At 43.6% G+C, this 20,685-nt stretch overlaps 1 protein-coding gene across 1 annotated transcript in view; it reads right to left on the reverse strand.

Annotated features, from left to right (window-relative positions):
- The window catches only part of AGBL4 (AGBL carboxypeptidase 4), a gene marked incomplete at both ends in the record, with an annotated part of 1,397,496 nt that overhangs the window by 50,581 nt on the left and 1,326,230 nt on the right, over positions 1-20,685 (reverse strand). The window contains 2 exons of the mRNA XM_082613081.1: positions 7,050-7,212; positions 9,707-9,859. Coding sequence (XP_082469207.1) covers positions 7,050-7,212; positions 9,707-9,859 — 316 coding nt within the window. The remainder of the gene's footprint in view (positions 1-7,049; positions 7,213-9,706; positions 9,860-20,685) is intronic.

Here is a 20,685-nt window from a genome sequence, read left to right on the forward strand (position 1 = left end):
GTTTAATGTACCTGTTACAGAGCTCACAAATCTGTCTCCTTCTATTCATGGTCTGGTTCTGCCTATATTTATTTATCACCTGCTGTTTCTGGCCCAACTCCAACTTCCTTCCAATACTTTGGATGCACGTCCTCTCTCTGGCATCTGGGCTTTCTCCTGTATGTCTCCCTCTACCAGGAAGGCGGCTCTACCCTGCTTCTGCTGCCTGCATCCCATCCACCCTGGAGGCCTGAGCCCTAGTTACTCCTCTTCCAGGAAGTCCTTCTTCCCTCTGCTTCTTCACCACTCCTGCAGGGTTAGATGGCTCCCATGTGCATCTCCAACCAGCAGAGCTTCCCTCTGCCTGATCATTTATCCCTCTGTGCCGCTGTCTCTACCTTTTCCCCTCCTCTCAAAACGGTCTCCTTCTTGAAGGCAGGAACCATGCCTTATTCATCTGCCTATTTCTAGTGTCTAGTGAGTTTTGTGGGATGGATGAGTAAATAAATGGTATCTTCAATGTCTGCTGTGTGTTTCAGAGGACTCAGTACAAGGCACATAGTGGTCTCTGTATTGAGACCAAGATAACTAACTGAGTTCTAAAGCTCTGCCTTTTATCTTGGCTACAGCAGCCATTCCCTTCTCCTAGAGACAGCATTTTCTGATTTCAAGGTGTCCACAGCTCTAAGTGTGTGTGGAAAACAGGCTGCTTAGGACCCAAGGTCTCTGTTTCCAATGTTTTTCTCATCCATTATGTCAAAGAGCTATTTCCTTTTGGCTTGTTACCAGACCATAAACAAAAGCCAGAGAAACTCTGGGTTATTTTATGATTCCAGTTTAGCCTTTCTCTCTCTCTCTTTTTTTAAAAATTGTTTGAACAGAGCATATTTATTACTTGGCAGGTCAGTAAAATGTAAATAAGGTTTGCTGAAGAATGGTCCAAGATTCTCAGGAATTTATCATTTCACAACAACAGAAACAACAAACCACAGGAAGGAAAGGCAAGGGAACTAATATTTAACGGCACTGAGTATATGCCCAGTCATTTATCCGCTTTCTCTCACGTAACCCTCCAAACAACACTGTGAAGTAAATAATCATTATCTGCACTTCCCTGATGAAGAAACTGAGGTTAAATAACTGAGTTAGAGTCCTCAGCTAGAATGACACAAAGCAGAACTCACACCCACGCCTCGGACCAGAGCTGTATTCTTGCTACAACCTGAACAGAGACCACCAGCCAGGGCAGCAGCCTCTGAGGATGGTCTCATTTAGATTCTGTTGAAAGTTAGAAGTCTTCCTCTCAGAAAATGAACTCTGAATCTTTACTCACAGTTTTGCATAAATTTTAGACAGTTCGTAGGCTCTTCTTGAAGCCCATCCATAAAGCCCTCGATTAGGAACCCTTTAACTAAAAGAATGAAAATAGCTATCGGCTTGGCTTGATCAGTTGTCCAGGACAGCTCTGTGCTGATTTTCCCTATTGGACTGAAACTCATGCTCATGGGGTCACTCAGTCTTAAGACTTGTACATAACACAGCTGTGGATTCTTGATATCATAAATTTATCTAAACAGGGAATTATAAAATTTTAAATTTTAGAACCAGAAAAATCTTAGAATATCAGAGCTGGAAGGAGCCAGAATACAGACAAGTCCACACATAGTTTCAGTCTGCAGCTCTGACAGGTAGGAAGTATCAGACACTGAGCGTAAGAGAAGGGACAGGGCCTGCTTGAGGCTACCCAGTAATGGTGACGGAATCAGGATTCAAACCCCCGGTTGCTGGATTCAAACCCCCGGTTGCTGGATTCAGAGACAGATCATCGGGTTGAAGATTCAACCAGTGGAAGGAAAGTCATGCAGTCTGCATGGGGATGAGAAAAGTGGTGATAGAGGAACATTTGTTGCGTTCCTATCAGGTGCCAGGCAGTGCAAGGGGATTGGAGATATATTGCATCTTTTCACTACCCTGATAAGCCTGCAAAGTGAGTATTATTATTTTTATTTTACAAATGGGGGAACAGGCTCAGAGTGGTGAGATAACCAGCCCAAGGTCACACAGCTAGGGAAGCATCAGTGTCCATGGCTATATTACCCTGATGTAGTGGGGAGGAGAGCCAGAGAGCAAGACCCTGGTAATGTTTAGCTGGTGCTTTTCCAGGGAGAAAAATTAAACTGACAGATACATATGTTCTGGAAGGAAGGTGAGGAGGTGGACACTACTGTGGGCCTTGGTGAAATATCCCTCAGGATTCCCCACCTCCCCTAGCCCTTCTCTGGTCTTCCTCTCAGCATCTTCCTTCCCAGCATCCTCTGGATAGCAAATTTGGCCTTCATGGACCCTGATGCTGGGAAGGGCATACTCTGGATGACAGACTTAAAACCCCTCATCATGGGAACTGCACATACCCACTTGCTGTGTGAACCACATGGCGTTCTGAGGTCCAGGTCCTCCATTACGGTGATCCCACCAAGGCCTTTTGCCCCGCGGACCCTACCAACACAGCCCCTGGTCTTTTGCTCTAACAGCCCTGACTACCTTCTTTAACATAAATGCGGGTCCTCATTCATAGTCATGTAAACCTTTTCGATGTTTTAACCAATAGTCGCTTAATATTTAAAGCTTACGGTGCACACTCATATATATTATTTCATTTAACCTCCCTGCAACTCAGTGAGGTTGAGTATTACTACTGTAAGTAGTAATACTGTGAGTATTGCTACAGTATTACTGTAGTAATACACAGTGTAATACACAGTGTAACTGTGTCTGTAAGCATTACCTCTTACAGACAAGGACACTGACGCACAGTGAGGCTATATAATTTGCCTGTGGTGGCACATCCTGTAAATGGCTGAGCCCGGATCCGAATCCAGATTTGTCTCAATTGAAAGTCTGCTCTCTTTTCATGAATATTATTCCCACAGCAGGGGTTAAGAAAGCAGGAAGGTTCTTGGTGCCTTTGTGAGGGTGATGAAGCTTACCTCAGGGAGGCTGGAGGATTGCTGAAGGGTGGGATGATGTCGGTGCTGTCATCAGATCCAGGTCTCCTGACTCCAAGTCTAGAGGACACTTCCTCCCAGACCATATTGCCATTCCTATCAGACCATGTAATTTCTTTTTCTGATTGGGACACAGAGCCAGCGGCCAACAAAGATCACAATCTGTCTGCCTGAAGTCTCCCTCTGTTTTTTTTTTTTTTTAAATGCATTTCAAACAAGAACCAGGTTAAATCACATTCATGTGTATTGAACTGGCCAGCACTTCCCTGGAGAAACTCCAGATTCCTCTTCTTGTCCCCTAGATGACAGATGAGCTGGGGTGGCCCGACAGCACTGCGGCCTGTTCAGCTCCTGCACAGCCTCGCTACCCATCACCCTTAACCCCTTCCAAACACTGGCTTCTGGTCCCCACCGACATCCCCATCCAATCACTTCCCAAGTCTTCTCAGTGCCACATTCTAAATATTCCACAGCACCACCCAAGTCTAGGCTTGAGTCATTTCCTACCTGGATTGTCATAACGGCCTCCTAGTGTGTCTCTGTCTACAGCCTTGGCCCCTCCAATCTAACCTTCCCACTGCAGCCAGAGGGGCTTCCCACTGCTCTTTAAAGCCCTTCTACTGCTCTCCATTGCCTTCACAGTCCTTAACATTTAAATTCCTAACGGGCTGCCATTTTGGTCCCATCTCCTGCATCTGAAGTCCTTCAGCCATACCTGACCCCTTGCAGCTCCGACAGTCCTCCTTCCTTCCTCCCCTTTCTGTCTGCAATGCCCTCCCTACAACGACCCACCCCAAGCAATCTGCCTAATTTCTTCTCAGTCTTAAAAACTCAGCTTAGATGTCTCTTCCACTGAAGCCTTCCCTGACCTCCCGAAACTGTGTTTGTCTCCTCCTACCCCCGTATGCAGACATTTTTGTCTTCAGTATGTTCCCTGCTACACATCCCCTGTGCCTAGAACTTTACCTGGCTTATGGCAGACACTCAATATATATATTTAAATGAACATTTCCCAAGGCTCTCTGGAATTCCTCCACCACAGAACTTACCCCACAGATTATAACTGCCTCTTTCCTTTTCCGGCTCCCCAAGTAGACCAAAAGCTCTGTGAGTCAGGGACCATGCCTTCTTGGTCAATATTTTACCCCAGTGCCTAGTAGGATTCCTGGCATGTGTTAATGGTGTACTTACTTTTGATGAATGAGGATTGGGTGTTGAGGAGAGGAAACCCTGGGCCTGGGGCAAGGGAGGGGCCTTCCACTGAGAGAAACATTTGCTTCTAACACAAAAGCATGTTGGAGGTGCTGAGATAGGGTAGGAGAACCCATCAAACTGGACATCAGAAATCAGCCACAAACTAAGTGCAGGCCACACCTGGTGGGACCCTTATCTCATTGAGATAAGGCTCACATGTGGGATACCTTTGGTGCACATGCTCAAACTCTTCTTTCAGACAACTCCCTCTATCTCCTTTGCCACCACATCAGGGGCGAGCTAGGCAGGGGCAGCACGGAATGTGCATATGCATGGAGCACAGGAGTTAGCGGATCCTGGGGAAGCAATGGGCCGCACACCATCGTGTGTGTGTTTGTGTATGTGTGTGTGTGCGTGTGCATGTGCATGTGTGTGTGTGTGTGTGTGTGTACGGGGGGGCAGTGTGGCACATAGAGATGGCCAGGACTTTGCAAACCAAGGGTCCTCTGCTGCAGGAGTGACTCTCTCAATGGAGTCATTGGCTGGTGAGCCAGGTAGTTATTAAAGCAGACTTCAAGGTGACTGCCCCAGTCTTGGTGACTGGGCGGGGGGATCTCTCCCTCAGTTCTTACCACAGTCTCTTCAGTGAGGTACTGGATCTGGAACACTGGTCTAACACCTCATCTGCCTATTGCTCGCCCCTCTCTCTGAGGCCATCACCCTGCCCCCATGTTCCCAGCTAGGTTACTGGACCCCCCAGAGCCACGAGGGTGCAACCAACTGTGTGGACTAGTGCTAAGTCATGTCTCAACCAGAAAAGAAATTTTCCTGCACAGAGTGTGGTAAGAACTCCACAAACACTCCCCAAGGGTTGAATCAAGGCTGAAAGGAGCACTTCCACTTCTGGGGAGAGAGAGTTTGTATATAGAGAGTTAATATTATCCTTTCCCTTTCTTTTCCATCAACTATAATTCTTTCTCGGAGAAAACTAAGTGTTCAGAAAGGAGAAATGGGTCAATCCAAAAACCAAAAGTAAAGAAAAGCAGAAACTGTCACAATCTGTCACAACCCTTATGTACTGACCTTGAAATGAAAATCAATACTCAGGAAACTAGAATTACTAAATAATCCCTAAAAAATCAAGCAAGCTAGAAAGTGACCTCTAATTTCATCATGACAGGCTTGGGGGTTTTGGGGGACATTTTATGAGGAAGCCAAGAGGAAAAGTGAGTTGGCAAAGGAAATGCAAAGGCAGAAAGAAAGATGTACAGAGGATGAGCAGGAAGGCGGGGAAGATGGAGGGAGGCTAAGGGGAGAGAGAGAGGAAAGGATGGTGGAGAAAGGAGAAAAGATGGAGGGGAGGGAGGAACACATCACATGAAGTAAGGAGAGAAAAATACAAGGCAGGAGTTGGGGGGACAGACAGAAGGAGAGGGGGATGGGGACTTCCCTGGTGGCACAGTGGTTAAGAATCTGCCTGCCAATGCAGGGCACACGGGTTCGAGCCCTGGTCTGGGAAGATCCCACATGCCACGGAGCAACCAAGCCCGTGTGCTGCAACTACTGAACCTGTGCTCCAGAGCCTGTGAGCCACAACTACTGAGCCTGCGTGCCACAACTATGGAAACCCGCCCACCTAGAGCCCATGCTCCACAACAAAAAGAAGCCACTACAATGAGAAGCCTGCTCACCGTTGTGAAGAGTAGTCCCCGCTCACCGCAACTAGAGGAAGCCCACGCACAGCAACGAAGGCCCAACACAGCCAAAAATAAATGAATAAATAAATGAATAAATAAATAAATAAATAAATAAATAAAAGTAGAGGGGACAAGGCGGGTACAGACAAGCGAAGGGAAAGTAGTGCACAGAGGGAAGACAAAGGGCGGGAACAGGAGCACAGAGAGATGGACGTCTGGTCTATAGACCAGACGTATGGTTGCCAAGAGGGAGGGTGGGAAGGAGAGGGATGGACAGGGAGTTTGGGGTTAACAGATGCGAACTATTACATTTCGAATGGATAAACAACAAGGTCCTACTGTAGAGCACAGGGAACTATATCCGATCTCCTGGGATAAACCATAATGGAAAAGAATATAAAAAAAAGAATGTGTGGGGCCTCCCTGGTGGCGCAGTGGTTGAGAGTCCGCCTGCCGATGCAGGGGATACGGGTTCGTGCCCCGGTCTGGGAGGATCCCATATGCCGCGGAGCGGCTGGGCCCGTGAGCCACGGCCACTGGGCCTGTGCGTCCGGAGCCTGTGCTCCGCAACGGGAGAGGCCACAGCAGTGAGAGGCCCGCATACCGCAAAAAGAATAGAAAAAAAAAAAAAAGAATGTGTGTATGTGTATAACTGAGTCACTTTGCTGTACAGCAGAGATTGACACACCATTGTAAATCAACTCTACGCCAATAAAAAATTTTAAAAAAAGAGAGAGAGAGAGAGAGAGACATGTTCAGGGTGAGAAGGAGGGGCCAAGACTGTCAAAGTCTTCCTTAGCAGCCCTGGGATGAGCATCTGGCCTGTGTACTTACATACTTTAGATGATGGAAGACTCACTGCTTTGTGAGGAGACAGAGGGGAGAGAGAGAGGGGAGCAGCACAGGTATGGGAAGGCCATGGGTCCAAGCGCCTGAGGAAGACTTGAGGCATAGCAGAGGCAGATGGAGGGGGGTGTCCTTTAGGAGGGCAGAGAGCAAACAGGACAATCCAGAGATGACACCAGCAGAACCAGTCATGTCCATCCTCACCCCAGAGTCTCAACCCTCACCTGAGTTGGAGACCAAATTCCTGACCTGCTTGGTAAATCCTGGCAGACTTGGGTACTTTCAGCTGGATGCGAGCTGGCTGGTTGGGTGGACCTGCAAAGGATACAGGCTTCCTCTGTGTAGGGCACGGCGGCCGTGGTGCCGCCGATGATGTAGCTGTAGAAGGAAACCTCGAGGGTGTAGCAATACGAAGTGTGGTCCAGCAGCCCACCGAGGAAGCGACGGCCAGTTCCTGCTTTCACGGCATCTCGGTTAAAGGACGTGCTGGACTGTGAAAAACAAAGAAGGGAGGAGAGAATCAGGGCTGGACACCTGCTGGCTATGGGACCTTGAGCGAGCACCTCTGGATCTCAGCTTCCTCATCTGAAAAGTGGGATGTGACTCCCACTTTGCAAGATTATTATAAGGATGGATTAAATAGACAAACAATTAAATGAAAGCACCCAGCACAGTTCTTAGGGCATAGTAACTGCCATTTAACAAATATCTGTGGAAATTTGAATGGGGACAGATGGAGCAAGGAAAAGTAGACAGAGAATAAGAATGATATTACGATAATCAAGACTGAAATTTGGGCACTGCTTTCAACCTTATGATATTGTTTCCCATATAGTATCTCATTTAGGTTTCACCCCCTTGACAGGGGTGTCATAATGTTTCCCCTCTAAGGTGAGGTAATGGAAGTTCATAGTAAGTGACACAGACGTGGACCAGGACTAAGTGACTCCAGACACCCCAACCCTCCTTCACAAAGCTCGCCCTCCCTTAGGGACAGCTGAACTCGTGCTCAGCATCACCAGAGCACAGGGATCACGGCTCTTCTTTACTTGGGTGTCTACTACCCCCATCACAGTGGATAGAGAGGAAAGAGCCAGCAGGTCCGCATTTCAAGTCCTCTCTCCAAAAGTGTGTGAGATGTTAGGCAACTAGCCTTATTGGTCTGAGCCTCAGTTTCCTCATCTGTAAAGCGGTGGTAAAAATCACATCTCTTTTACAGAGCTGTAAGGGTCAGTTCACTTGTGGTTAGAAGGGCTTTCTATGCTAGCCCATGGAAATCGCAGTAAATGAAGAGCCTGGTTTTAATAAGAGAAGGCATGTCCTATTCAGCAGAATATAAGAGAAGAAGGAAAAGGGGGTGGGCAGGAAGAGGGAGAAAGAAAACAGCAAAACAAGACAGATATAGAGACACTGAAAGGAAGAGAGCTGTGTGTGTGTATGTGTGTATGCATTTTGACATAAAGGAAAGGATCAGAAAATTAGAGTCTCAGATCAGAAAGGACTGTTGAAGTTGAAGCTCATGTAGTGAAATCCAACTCTCTCATTCTAGAGTTGGGTACTGAGGATCAGAGAAGAGGGGAGACAGAGGCTGGACTAGGATAGATGACCTTGACCCAAGCCCTAAGCTCTTAAGGAGGCTGCAATGCAGGAACTCCATCAGGCAAGGCCAGAAATAAAGCTCCTAGACTACACCCTTTTTGTAGACCCTGGAAACCTCACCCCTGTGAGGGTCTCTGAAGTCTGTGGCCCAGCCTCCTGGAGACTCACAGTCTCCCAGGGTCTCCTCCAGAAGACCACACTCTGCTCTGAAATTGGAGTGGCTTCAAAAAGACAAGTATTGGCCATCCTCCAGAGATTCCCACAGAAATAAGCATGGCTGTTTTTATCCCCGAGCTACTAATGAGAAGCCATCTCATTCTACCTGTTTCAAATGCTGAGGGACCTTGTCCTAGATACCCAACTTCTCTGAGCTTTAAGTGTCTCTTGGGTATAAAGTGTTGGATTGGGCTAAATAATCTCCCAGTTCCTTTCCTGGTGGGGCATTCCAAGATTCTGGGCTTCAAAGTACATCTTACCTCATGGAGAAATTCATCCTCTCTCCACTAATGTCTAGGCCTGAAGCAATGAGCAGGCACGTTTTCAGCTCATCAGCTTCAAAAATTGCCATGCCCTTTGTGGGCCTCTCCCCCTCTGGCCCCATGGAAATAACAGGCCTCAGAGATTTCGTACCAAAAAAAAAGAAAAATGTGCAAAAACACTTTCCCAAGTTTGCTTCCACCACAGGTTGATTGCTCTCCTTATCTCCCCTGCCATTTCTCAATATTACTTTTTGCCACAAATTATTCTAACTGCCAGTCCACAGCCTCTCCAGTCCTTCCTGGCATGTAAGGGGGTAGTAACCACAGTCTCTGGAGTCTGTTGAGAATTTTACTGCCTGCAAAGTGCTTTCATATCTATTACTGCATTTGTCCTCCCAGGAAGTTATGAGGCAGGCAAGGCAAAAAATTATCACCCACAAATGACTGACAAAGAAATTAGGGCCCAGAAATGGCTATGGAGGAAGAGGATGGTGGACATATGACCCCCGTCAGCAGACATGTTAGGCTCCTTCTAACAGAATGAAGGCCAAAGGTCTGTGAAAGCAGACACTGGGCCAGGGTCTGGCACTGGGAGATGCTCAGTGAGTTTCTTCTCTTGTTAACGCTGGAATCAGATCAACGAAACAAATGCCAGCTCCTCAGACAAACCAAGCGCTGTCTTTTCAGAGAGTCTCCCTCCCTGATGGGGGATGAGCTGCTTGCAGGTACAGGCAGAGCTCGTTTACCTCTCTCTTTATCACCCACGCAAGACCCAGCGCAGAGTAGGTGTTCTGTGAATGTTAAATCAAACTAAACTGAGTGAGGGGAAAGACAGGGAGGCGATGGGAGGGAGGGGGCAGTTTGGGGAGGGAAGCTGGGGCTGCCTGACAGAGAAATCTCCACTCACGTAGGAGAAGTCCTCAGCGTTCTGGCAGAGGAGCTTGGGGAAGACGGCCTGCCTCTGGAACCGCTCCTCATCTTCAAAGACGTTGCCATACATGAAGCCATTCATCATGGTGGAGTGGGCGTGGATGTCAATATAAAACTCCAGGCTTGTTTTCTGTTGAGAGAAAGGATAACAAATGAGACATCGGGGCCACAGACTTTGCCTTACACACACACACACACACACACACACACACACACATTTCCTCGTGAGCTAGCCCTATGTCTCTTCAGATGTAGCAACTATCTGCAATGTGATTGGAGGGGTTGAGAGCAGCAAGGATCAATTTCTCCTTACTTTCATTTTTTTAATACATTTATTTATTTATTTTTAAATTTTTGGCTGTGTTGGGTCTTCGTTGCTGCGTGTGGGCTTTCTCTAGTTGTGGCGAGCGGGCGTTACTCTTGGTTGCGGTGCGTGGACTTCTCATTGCCGTGGCTTCTCTTGGTGCGGAGCACGGGCTCTAGGCGTGAGGGTTTCGATAGTTGTGGCACGTGGGCTCAGTAGTTGTGGCTCGCGGCTCTGGAGCGCAGGCTCAGTATTTGTGGAGCACGGGCTTAGCTGCTCTGCGGCATGTGGGATCTTCCCGGACCAGAGCTTGAACCTGTGTCCCCTGCACTGGCAGGCGGATTCTTAACCACTGCGCCACCAGGGAAGTCCCTCTCCTTACTTTTAACACCAACCGCCTTCAGGGTCTCAGAGCACTGCCATTAGCAGCCCTCTTTAGAGGTCTTCTGAAGTGATGCCACCTACCCAGAACAGTTAATACACTTGTGACTAAAGGCATTAGCAGAATTTGTTTCTCTGATTAATGAGAAACACCTTCAGGTGACATAGTTGTATTTAAATTGGGCCTGCTAATGGTTTTGCCCCAAGCGGGCCATTTCTAGCTGAGGGAATCTGGTGTAAATCATGTACCCGCTTCGAAATTTTTATTTGAAAAATGGGTATTTTAATTCCAACCTCAGAGAGTTAGAGTGGGAATCCAACTCAGCGATAATCATTACTATCATTTACTGCATAGTTAATGCGTGCCAGACACCATTCTGGGAGCTTTACATAGGACATCTTAGTTAATTCTTTTATTTAACCTCATTTCATGTTGCCACACCTACTCCCCAATAATACATAGTGTATGGGAAAAAATAACCTTGTTGTCTATAAAGGTAATTGTGACTAGTCTTTCTCTGCTCTCTGCTCACATGTATTTAAGGCACTCCCTAGCTTGATGTAATGTTATTTGTTAACCTTCTCATTTATGAGCTCCCCGAAGGTAGGGGGATTGTCTGGAAAGCACCCAGTGCCTGTCCGTGAAGGATGCTCAGTAGCCAGATGCAGAATGAATGAATAAACCACCCAGAGGGATCATTCCAGACACTGCAATAGACTGCCAGGAATGGGGGGATTTTCAGGCCCTTAGAACTTCAATGTCCCTCAAATCTGACTTTCTCTTCCTATATATCTGTCCTTTCTGAGAGTCACATGGGAATAACTGGGACTGAAACCCAGGTCTCCTGACCCTTGACACAGTTAATGTATCACCGTTCATGGGTAACACTAGAAACAGCCAAGGCAAGACCTGGCCACCTTTCCATCTGCTTTCTAGCATGTAGTCCCAGGAAAGAAGAAAAATCCAGGCTTAGAAGAATTCTCCCTCCTTGGGACACTTTCAAACGAAGTTAAGACCAAATGAAAACCATGTTGCTTCTAGAATGTGGGCCTCATGACTGTCATTTCATTTGCCTCAGACTTGGAGTGAAAAATCATGTCTTGCTGAGCTCCCAGTTCTCTGGGTGGCGTAAGCTGCCTTCTGAGAGATACAAGATGCAGAGCTCTGTGTGATATTAAACTCATCATTTTCAGCTTTGGAGGTGGAATATGCAGTGAATCAACAGGAGCCCTATAAAAGTCATCTTTGCAATTTTATTTTCTTCAATTGTCTGTCTTTTCCTCTGAGCTTTTGATGAGCTGCAGAGGAAGGGAGGTGGTAGAGAGATGACTTAAGACATGGGTAAGGAAAAACTGCAGTTTATATCTCTGGATGTGGGAGCTATTAGAAACCAGTTTCTCTGACATTTCCCAGATCAGCTCGGAGTGGGGAGGTTTCCTGCTTAAGGTCAGCCAGCAAGTTAGTGAAAGAATAAGAATTAGAAGCTGGCTCCTCCGAAAACCAGTCTGGAGCAGCTTCCACTGCCCCATCCTGACACCTGGCACCTAATGTGATTTTACTGTAAATAACTGTAAAGTGAATTATATTGATTGATTTACATGGTTCAAAAGTCAATAAGATATGAAAGAATTTACAATGAACAATCTCCCTTCTATCCCTGTCCTCAAGGCACCCAGGCACACTCCCCAGAGGCATCTCACATTACCAGTTTCTCATACAAACTTCCAGAGATCATTTACACGCCAACAAGTAAATATTCCTCCCCCTACCCCCTTTGCCCCAACACACACAAAAGGTAGCACACTAAAAACACATCATTTGGGGAATTCCCTGGTGGGCCAGTGGTTAGAACTCTGCGCTTTTCACTGCTGAGGGCCTGGGTTCAGTCCCTGCTTGGGGAACTAAGATCCTGCAAGCCGCATGGGATAAAAACACAATAAAAAATAAAAAATACAAACACAATTTTTGGATCAACAGTTTTTCCTCTCAACATATCTTAGAGATAATTCTTTCTCAGTACATGGTTACCTCATTTTTTTTCTTTTTTTTTTTTTTTTTGCCGTACGCGGGCCTCTCACTGTTATGGCTTCTCCCGTTGCGGAGCACAGGCTCCGGATGCGCAGGCTCAGTGGCTATGGCTCACGGGCCCAGCCGCTCCGCGTGGCATGTGGGATCTTCCCGGACCGGGGCACGAACCCGTGTCCCCTGCATCACCAGGCGGACTCTCAACCACTGCACCACCAGAGAAGCCCAGTTACCTCATTTTTTTAAACAGTCGTGTATAAACTAGCCAGTTCCCCACTGACAGACATTTGTTTCCAACCTTCTGTTACAAAGTCTTAGTGACTGACTCTGTTATAAACACCATTTCACACATATACAATTATACGTAGGATAAATTCCTAGAAGTAGAATTTCTGGGTCCTATGTGCATTTGTGATTCTGATCAACATTGATGAACTGACCTCCTTAGAAGGGCCAGTTTACAATCCTAGCAATGTATAACAGCATCAGTTTCATGATTACCTTGCAAACATGGATGTGATCAAACTCTTGGATACTTTCCAATTTGGTGGTGAAAATGATATCTAAGACTAGTTTTAGTCTGAATTTCTTTTAGTATAATTATCTTTTATTATATGGTTATTATTTTTCACATATTTAGGAACTATTAGCATTTTCTTTTCTATGAATTGTCCATTCATTTCCGTTGTCCATTTTAAAAATTGGGTTTCAGGGCTTTATTCCTTATTGATTTATAGAAACTATATACTAGAGAAATTAGCCTTTGTGTGTAGTATAAAAATATTTTTGCTCAGTTTGTCATTTGTCTTTTGACTTTACATCTGCTAGTACTTTTTTTTCCATGTGGAAATGTTTAATGCTAACTTTTTAAACAGATTTATCAGTCTTTTGTGGGTTGAATTCTTTCATTGGTTCTTCTATTATTTCTATTGTTTCACTTCTTATATTTAAAGGTTTCATTTCACTTTTAATTTACATGGATGTAGGGTGTGAGGTAAGGGTTAAACTTTATTGTCCCATATCATTTATCAAATTGTGCATCTTTTCCCCACTGACTTGAAAAGCCATCTTTACCATATAACTTTTTTGTATGTATTTGGGTTGATTGTTGGACTTTCTATTCTCTTCTAATCATTTGTCTATTCATGTGTCAGTACTACACAGTTTTAATTATGTTAAGTTTATAATATATATTAATATTTGGAGGGCTAGTATAACCTCATTATGCTTCTTTCTCCATATTTTCCTGTATTTTCTTGCATATTTTTCTATACAATCTTTGTAATCAGCTTCTTTAATTTCCCTTGCTCCCCCAGTCCTGTCAAGACCCTTATCACTTTGAGGCTTCCAATCCAAGAATATGCTTTGACTTTCATTTATTCCATTTTCTTTTGGGTACAGCAGAAAGTTTTAAAAGCTTTTTTTTTTTCTTCATATAGACCCTGAACATTCTTTTTGATGGCAAGGCAGTTTATATTTTTAGTTGTTGTAAACATGATATCTTCCATTAAATCTTCTAACTGGTAGTTCTTTATACATATAAAGGCTCTGATTTTCAATGGTTTAAATATGTACCCAGACACCTCACTAATTCTATTAGTTCTTAAAATAATTTCTCATTTTATTTTTTTGAGTTTTCATTTGCTTACTTATTCCACAAATAACCACTGAGTACCTACTACGTGTCATATAGTGTTCTAGGCACTGGGAATATGCAGGGAGTGTAGGGAGTGTTCCGGGCACTAGGATATAGCAATGAACACAACAGAAAGCTCCTGATCTCAAAGAGTTTACATTCTATGGGAGAGAAAGAAAATAAACCAATTAATAAAAATACTAGATGTCAGGAGGTATAAATGCCATGGAACCAAATAAAGCATAGTAAGAGAATAGAAAGTAATAGAGATTCTGGGAAAACAGAGACTTGAATGGAGTAGGAGAGTTAGTCTTGAGGATATCAGGGTAATAGTCTTCCCGGTAGAAGGAGAAGTAAATGTACTTGGCTGTTCAAGGAACAGCCAGGAGGTGAGGATGACTGAGGTGAATAAAAGGGGCAGTATTTTCCAGGTTTGCAATCTTATCACATACACTTAGCAATTTTATCTCCTCTTTTCCAGTTTTTATGCTTCTAATTTCTTTTTTGTATCTAACTGCATTGGCTAGTATCTTCAAAACAATGTTAAAGGACTATTTAGTTTCTAAGATCCCCTCCCACTCTGAGAGTCTAAATTCTACCTGGAGTAGAAAAAGATCTAGGGAATTTGCCTGCAGAGGGTCTGAGTTTGAAGTCTTAGTTCTTTTTCCTCTTCATTACACATATTCAGCACTATGCTGGAAATGCCAAAGACCACAAATACTAATTTCCTCACCATCCTGATGATGTTTTGTGCCTAAACTGGCTTTATGGACTTATGTTGTTTCATTAGAATGGAGCAGGGAAGGCAGAGCAGAGTTCCTACCTCTGGTTCTAATGTAAACATAATCTGTGACCACGAATAAGTAGCAGCTCTTCACTGTGCCTCAATTTCCCCATCTTTAAAAGTGGCTGTTGGATGAGAGAGAAGAGATATGGTTTTCTTAAACTTTTTATGATTTCTCCTCATGCTCAGTTAAAATAAATCCTTCCTTCTCCAAACAGCTTCCGTTTTGGGTCTTGATGTCAGTACTTGTTACTATGTAAGTATGCTTGAATACTGTATAGATATACTTGTATACTTGTTACTGTAATCTGGCTGAAAAGTATGTCTGTCTGCCTATGAGCTCTTTGAGGATAGGGACCAGGTCTGATTTGAGTTCCATCTCTTTCTTAGTCTACTACAATAGTTTCTGACCTGTTTTTTTTTTTTTTTTTTTTTTTTTTTTTTTTTTTTGCCGCTTCAAAGCGACCTTTTAAAATGCAAACAAGTGACTTCCCTGGTGGTCCAGCAGTTAAGACTCCATGCTCCCAATGCAGGGGGCCCGGGTTTGATACCTGGGCAGGGAACTAGAGCCCACATGCTGCAACTAAGAGCCTGCATGTTGCAGCTAAAGATCCCACACAGTACAACTAAAAGATCCTGCATGTCACAGCTAAATATCTGCACACTGCAACAAAGACCCCACGTGCCACAACAAAGACCTGGTGCAGTCAAATAAATAAAATAAATATTTTTATTAAAAAAATTTTTATTGGGGTATAGTTATTTTACAATGTTGTGTTAGTTTCTACTGTACAGCAAAGTGAAGTAGAGTTCCCTGTGCTATACAGCAGGTTCTTATCAGTTATCTATTTTATACCTATTAGTGTATATAGGTCAATCCCAATCCATTCCAATGCCCCCCTCCCCCACTTTCTGCTAGTGGTGTCCATACGCTTGTTCTCTACATCTGTGTCTCTATTTCTGCCTTGCAAACTCGTTCATCTGTACCATTCTTCTGGATTCCACATATATGTGTTATATACGATGTTTGTTTTTCTCTTTCTGACTTATTTCACTCAGTATGACAGTATCTAGGTCCATCCACGTCCCTTCTACAAATGACCCAATTTCTTTTCTTTTTATGGTTGTAATATTCCACTGTATACACATAACACATCTTCTTCATCCATTCTTCAGTCAATGGACATTAAGGTTGCTTCCATAACCTGGCTCTTGTAAAGAGTGCTGCAATGAACATTGGGGTGCATGTGACTTATTGAATTTTGTTTTTTTCTGGGTATATCCCAGAAAAATCCCAGTAGTGGGATTGCTGGGTCATATGGTAATTCTATTTCTACTTTTTTAAGGAACCTCCATACTGTTCTCCATAGTGGTTGTATCAATTTACATTCCCACCAACAGTGCAAGAGGGTTCCTTTTATCTACACACCCTCTCCAGCATTTATTATTTGTAGATTTTCTGATGATGCCCATTCTAGCTGGTGTGAGGTGATACCTCATTGTAGTTTTGATTTGCATTTCTCTAATAATTAGTAATGTTGAGCAGCTTCTAATGTGCTTCTTGGCTAGCTGTATGTCTTCTTTGGAGAAATGTCTATTTAGGTCTTCTGCCACTTTTTTGATTGGGTTTTTGTTTTCTTGATATTAAGTTGCATGAGCTGTTTATATATTTTGGATATTAATCCTTTGTCCATTGATTTCTTTGCAAATATTTTCTCCCATTCTGAGGGTTGTCTTTTCGTCTTGCTTATAGTTTCCTTTGCTGTGCAAAAGCTTTTAAGTTTCATTAGGTCCCATTTGTTTATTTTTGGTTTTATTTCCATTACTCTAGGATGTGGGTCAAAAAACATCTTGCTGTAATTTATGTCATAGTGGTCTTCTTATGTTTTCCTCTAAGAGTTTTATAGTGTCTGGTCTTACATTTAGTTCTTTAATCCATTTTGAATTTATTTTTGTGTATGGTGTTAGGGAGTGTTCTAATTTCATTCTTTTACATGTAGCTGTCCAGTTTTCCCAGCCCCACTTATTGAAGAGACTGTCTGTTCTCCATTGTATATCATTGCCTCTTTTGTCATAGATTAGTTGACCATAGGTGCGTGGGTTTATCTCTGGGCTTTCTATCCTGTTCCATTGATCTATATCTCTGTTTTTGTGTCAGTATCATATTGTCTTGATTGGTGTAGCTTTGTATTAGAGTCTGAAGTCAGGGAGTCTGATTCCTCCAGATCCGTTTTTTTTTTTTTCTCTCAAGAGTGCTGTGTTTATTTGGGATCTTTTGTGTCTCCATACAAATTTTAAGATTTTTTTTCTAGTTCTGTAAAAAAAATGTCATTAGTAATTTGATATGGATTGCACTGAATCTGTAGATTGCTTTGGGTAGTATAGTCATTTTCACAATATTGATTCTTCCAATCCAAGCACATGGTATATCTCTCCATCTGTTTGTGTCATCTTTGATTTCTTTCATCAGTGTCTTATAGTTTTCTGAGTACAGGTCTTTTACCTCCTTAGGTAGGTTTGTTACTAGGTATTTTATTCTTTTTGTCGCAATGGTGAAAAATCTTCCAACAAACAAAAGTCCAGGACCAGAGGGCTTCACAGGTGAATTCTATCAAACATTTAGAGAAGAACTAACACCCATCCTTCTCAAACTCTTCCAAGTTTTCAGAGGAAAGAACACTCCCAAACTCATTCTACAAGACCACCATCACCCTAAAACCAAAACCAGACAAAGCTACTACAAAGAAAGAAAATTACAGACCAATATCACTGATGAATATAGATGCAAAAATCCTCAACAAAATACTAGCAAACAGAATCTAACAATACATTAAAAGGATCATACACCCTGATCAAGTGGGATTTATCCCAGGGATGCAAGCTTTCTTCAATATATGCAAATCAATCAATGTGATACACCATATTAACAAACTGAAGGATAAAAACCATATGATCATCTCAATAGATGCAGAAAAAGCTTTTGACAAAATTCAACACCCGTTTATGATAAAAACTCTCCAGAAAGTGGGCATAGATGGAACCTACCTCAACATAATAAAGGCCATATAAAACAAACCCACAGCAAACATCATTCTCAATGGTGAAAAACTGAAAGCATTTCCTCTAAGATCAGGAACAAGACAAGGATGTCCACTCTCGCCACTATTATTCAACATAGTTTTGGAAGTCCTAGCTACAGCAATCAGAGAAACAAAGAAATAAAAGGAATCCAAATTGGAAAAGAGAAAGTTAAACTGTCACTGTTTGCAGATGACATGATACTATACATAGAAAATCCTAAAGATGCCACCAGAAAACTACTAGAGTTATTCAGTGAATTTGGTAAAGTTGCAGGATACAAAATTAATGCACAGAAATCTCTTGCATTCCTATACACTAACAACGAAAGGTCAGAAAGAGAAATTAAGGAAAATAAATATTTTTTTAGAAAAATTTTAAAATAAATAAATAAATAAAATGCAAACAAATTGGGACTTCCCTGGGAGTCCAGTGGTTAAGACTCTGTGCTTCCACTGCAGGGTCGCTGGTTCGATCCCTGGTTGGGGAACTGGGATCCCACATGCCATGCGACACGACCATAAATAAATAAATATATAAAATTCTGTAGTTAAAACTGTTCTACCATTTCCTGTTGCTCACAGGATAGAGTCTAAACCCCTTAACATATTTGCATAGGTCCCACGTGATCTGGTCCCTGTCTAGTCTCAGCTCTTGCCAATTCTGGTCTGATATTCTACACTACAGTCCAATAGTGCTGCCTGGAGTACTTCAAACGTTTATGCTTGTGACTTTTGTTTCCACATTTACACACAATGAATGTCTTCTCTGTCTGGAATACATGATCTCTTTATCTGGCTAACTCTGACACAACCTTAATATTTAAGGCAGAAACTAAGTGGATGCTCACCAGTTCCATTTCCTTTTCCTGGACCATGGAAGACATCTCCCAGTCTACTTTGATATTTGGTTGGGATCAAATGGGATGCGGGCAGTGGTAACAAGTGTCACTTCCAAGCCTGGCCATTAAACTTGTACACAATCACCCACATTCTTGCTGTTGTGCATGGAAGCTACATGTAAAAACAGTGGTATTGTAAGAAGGAAAAAGGCTAGGTAGTAAGAAGGAAAAAGGTTAGGTCGCCGAATCAACACTGAGAGGAAAATGGCCAGGCGGGTCACCTGACCTGCATCAGACTGTGATGAACCTTTACTGTATTAAGCCACTGAGATTTGCGGATTGCTTGTTATAGCATCTAATATTATTCATCCGACTGGTACAAAATATAAATTCAAATAGCTTTATTTTATCCTTCAGGGATGAGTTAACAGCCTCCTCTGTGCTCTCATAATTCTCCTGGCACTGACCACATGGCGTAATAATGCTTTGTTTATCTCCATCTACCATTAGAATGTGGACTCTTTCAGGGCAGGAACCATACGTTGCTGATTTTTTAAATCCACAGGACCAGAGCAAGGCCTGGTATATAGTAGGTTATCATTAGAGGTCTGGTAAGGGAATGAATAGAAAATGAATCAGTGAATTGATGGAATAATGAGTGAATTAAATGAACGAACAGCTGCGTCTGAATGTTTTTCCAGCAGTCAAATGAAGTACTTTTCTGTGGCTGTGTCAGAGCAAGGGGTGTGCAGCTAATTCAGGGCCCTTAATTACAGTTTGGGATTGAGAATAGAAGCGGGGACAGCATCTCTGTTCTTTCCTTCTGAACTTAAGAAACTTAATTAAAACCGAGCGATGAGGGCTGTCCCCTTGCCAGCAGCCAACAGCTCATCCTGCAATCAGGGGCCTAAAGAGTAAATTAAAATCAGTGCCAATAAAATTAAAACTACCTTAGGGCATATTTGGAACATAATTTAGTGTGGAGTTTGCTTCCTCCTAGACATCGGGGAGGAAATGGGTTAGTTTTTTTTGTTTGTTTTCTTGGGGTTTTTCTCCCCTACATTCTGAGCTGCTTCCCTGCTTCACATCACGTGGCATAAGCCAAAGCCTGAGCTTGGTGCTATGATGTGGGCTGAGTCCTCCACATTAGGGCAGCACTTCAGGGTGGACCACATATTTAATCCAATGAAAGAAGGGAAACCCAACCCAGGAAGGGCAGAGGGATTTGTCTCAGGTGAGAAAGAAACTGAAGCTTAGGCGGGGATAAGGACAAGTTGAGGAGGGTAAACTGCTTTAGTGTTCCCTTTGTATAGAGGAGGGAGCTGAAGCTAAGAGAGTTTAAGTAACTTGCCCCAGTGGATGCAGCAGGAAGTGGAGAGACTCAAACCCAGACTCTGGTTACAAGCCACGCCAGGCATCCTGCTGTGCTCGCAGGAGCTAGCGGTCCAGCAAGGCAATCGCCCTCATCCCAGGAAGGAAGCTTAGGCTTAGCCTCTCAGAAAGGTTGGGGGGTGGGGAGAGCAAGGAGGGTTAGAGAACTTCCAGACAACTCCCCTGCTCAGATTTGCCCGAGGCAGCTCTTTCCCCATGGACCTAGGCAAAAAAGCCCCAAATTTATTTTTTTATTATCACCTAAAATATCTCCCTGTCTGTTTTTCAGAAGTTAAAGTAGATACTTATGGAAGTCAGGGTGCGTGTCCTAAAGCAGGAAGGAGAAATTTTAAGAAAAATAGAGAATTATTTCCTTAAAAACAACTGAGCAGGACTTCCCTGGTGGCGCGGTGGTTAAGAATCCACCTGCCAGGCTTCCCTGGTGGCGCAGTGGTTGAGAGTCCGCCTGCCGACGCAGGGGACACAGGTTCGTGCCCCGGTCCAGGAAGATCCCATATGCTGCAGAGCGGCTGGG

Source organism: Mesoplodon mirus, assembly GCF_964341445.2.
Source record: "Mesoplodon mirus genome assembly, chromosome: 3".
Classification (NCBI taxonomy): domain Eukaryota; kingdom Metazoa; phylum Chordata; class Mammalia; order Artiodactyla; family Ziphiidae; genus Mesoplodon; species Mesoplodon mirus.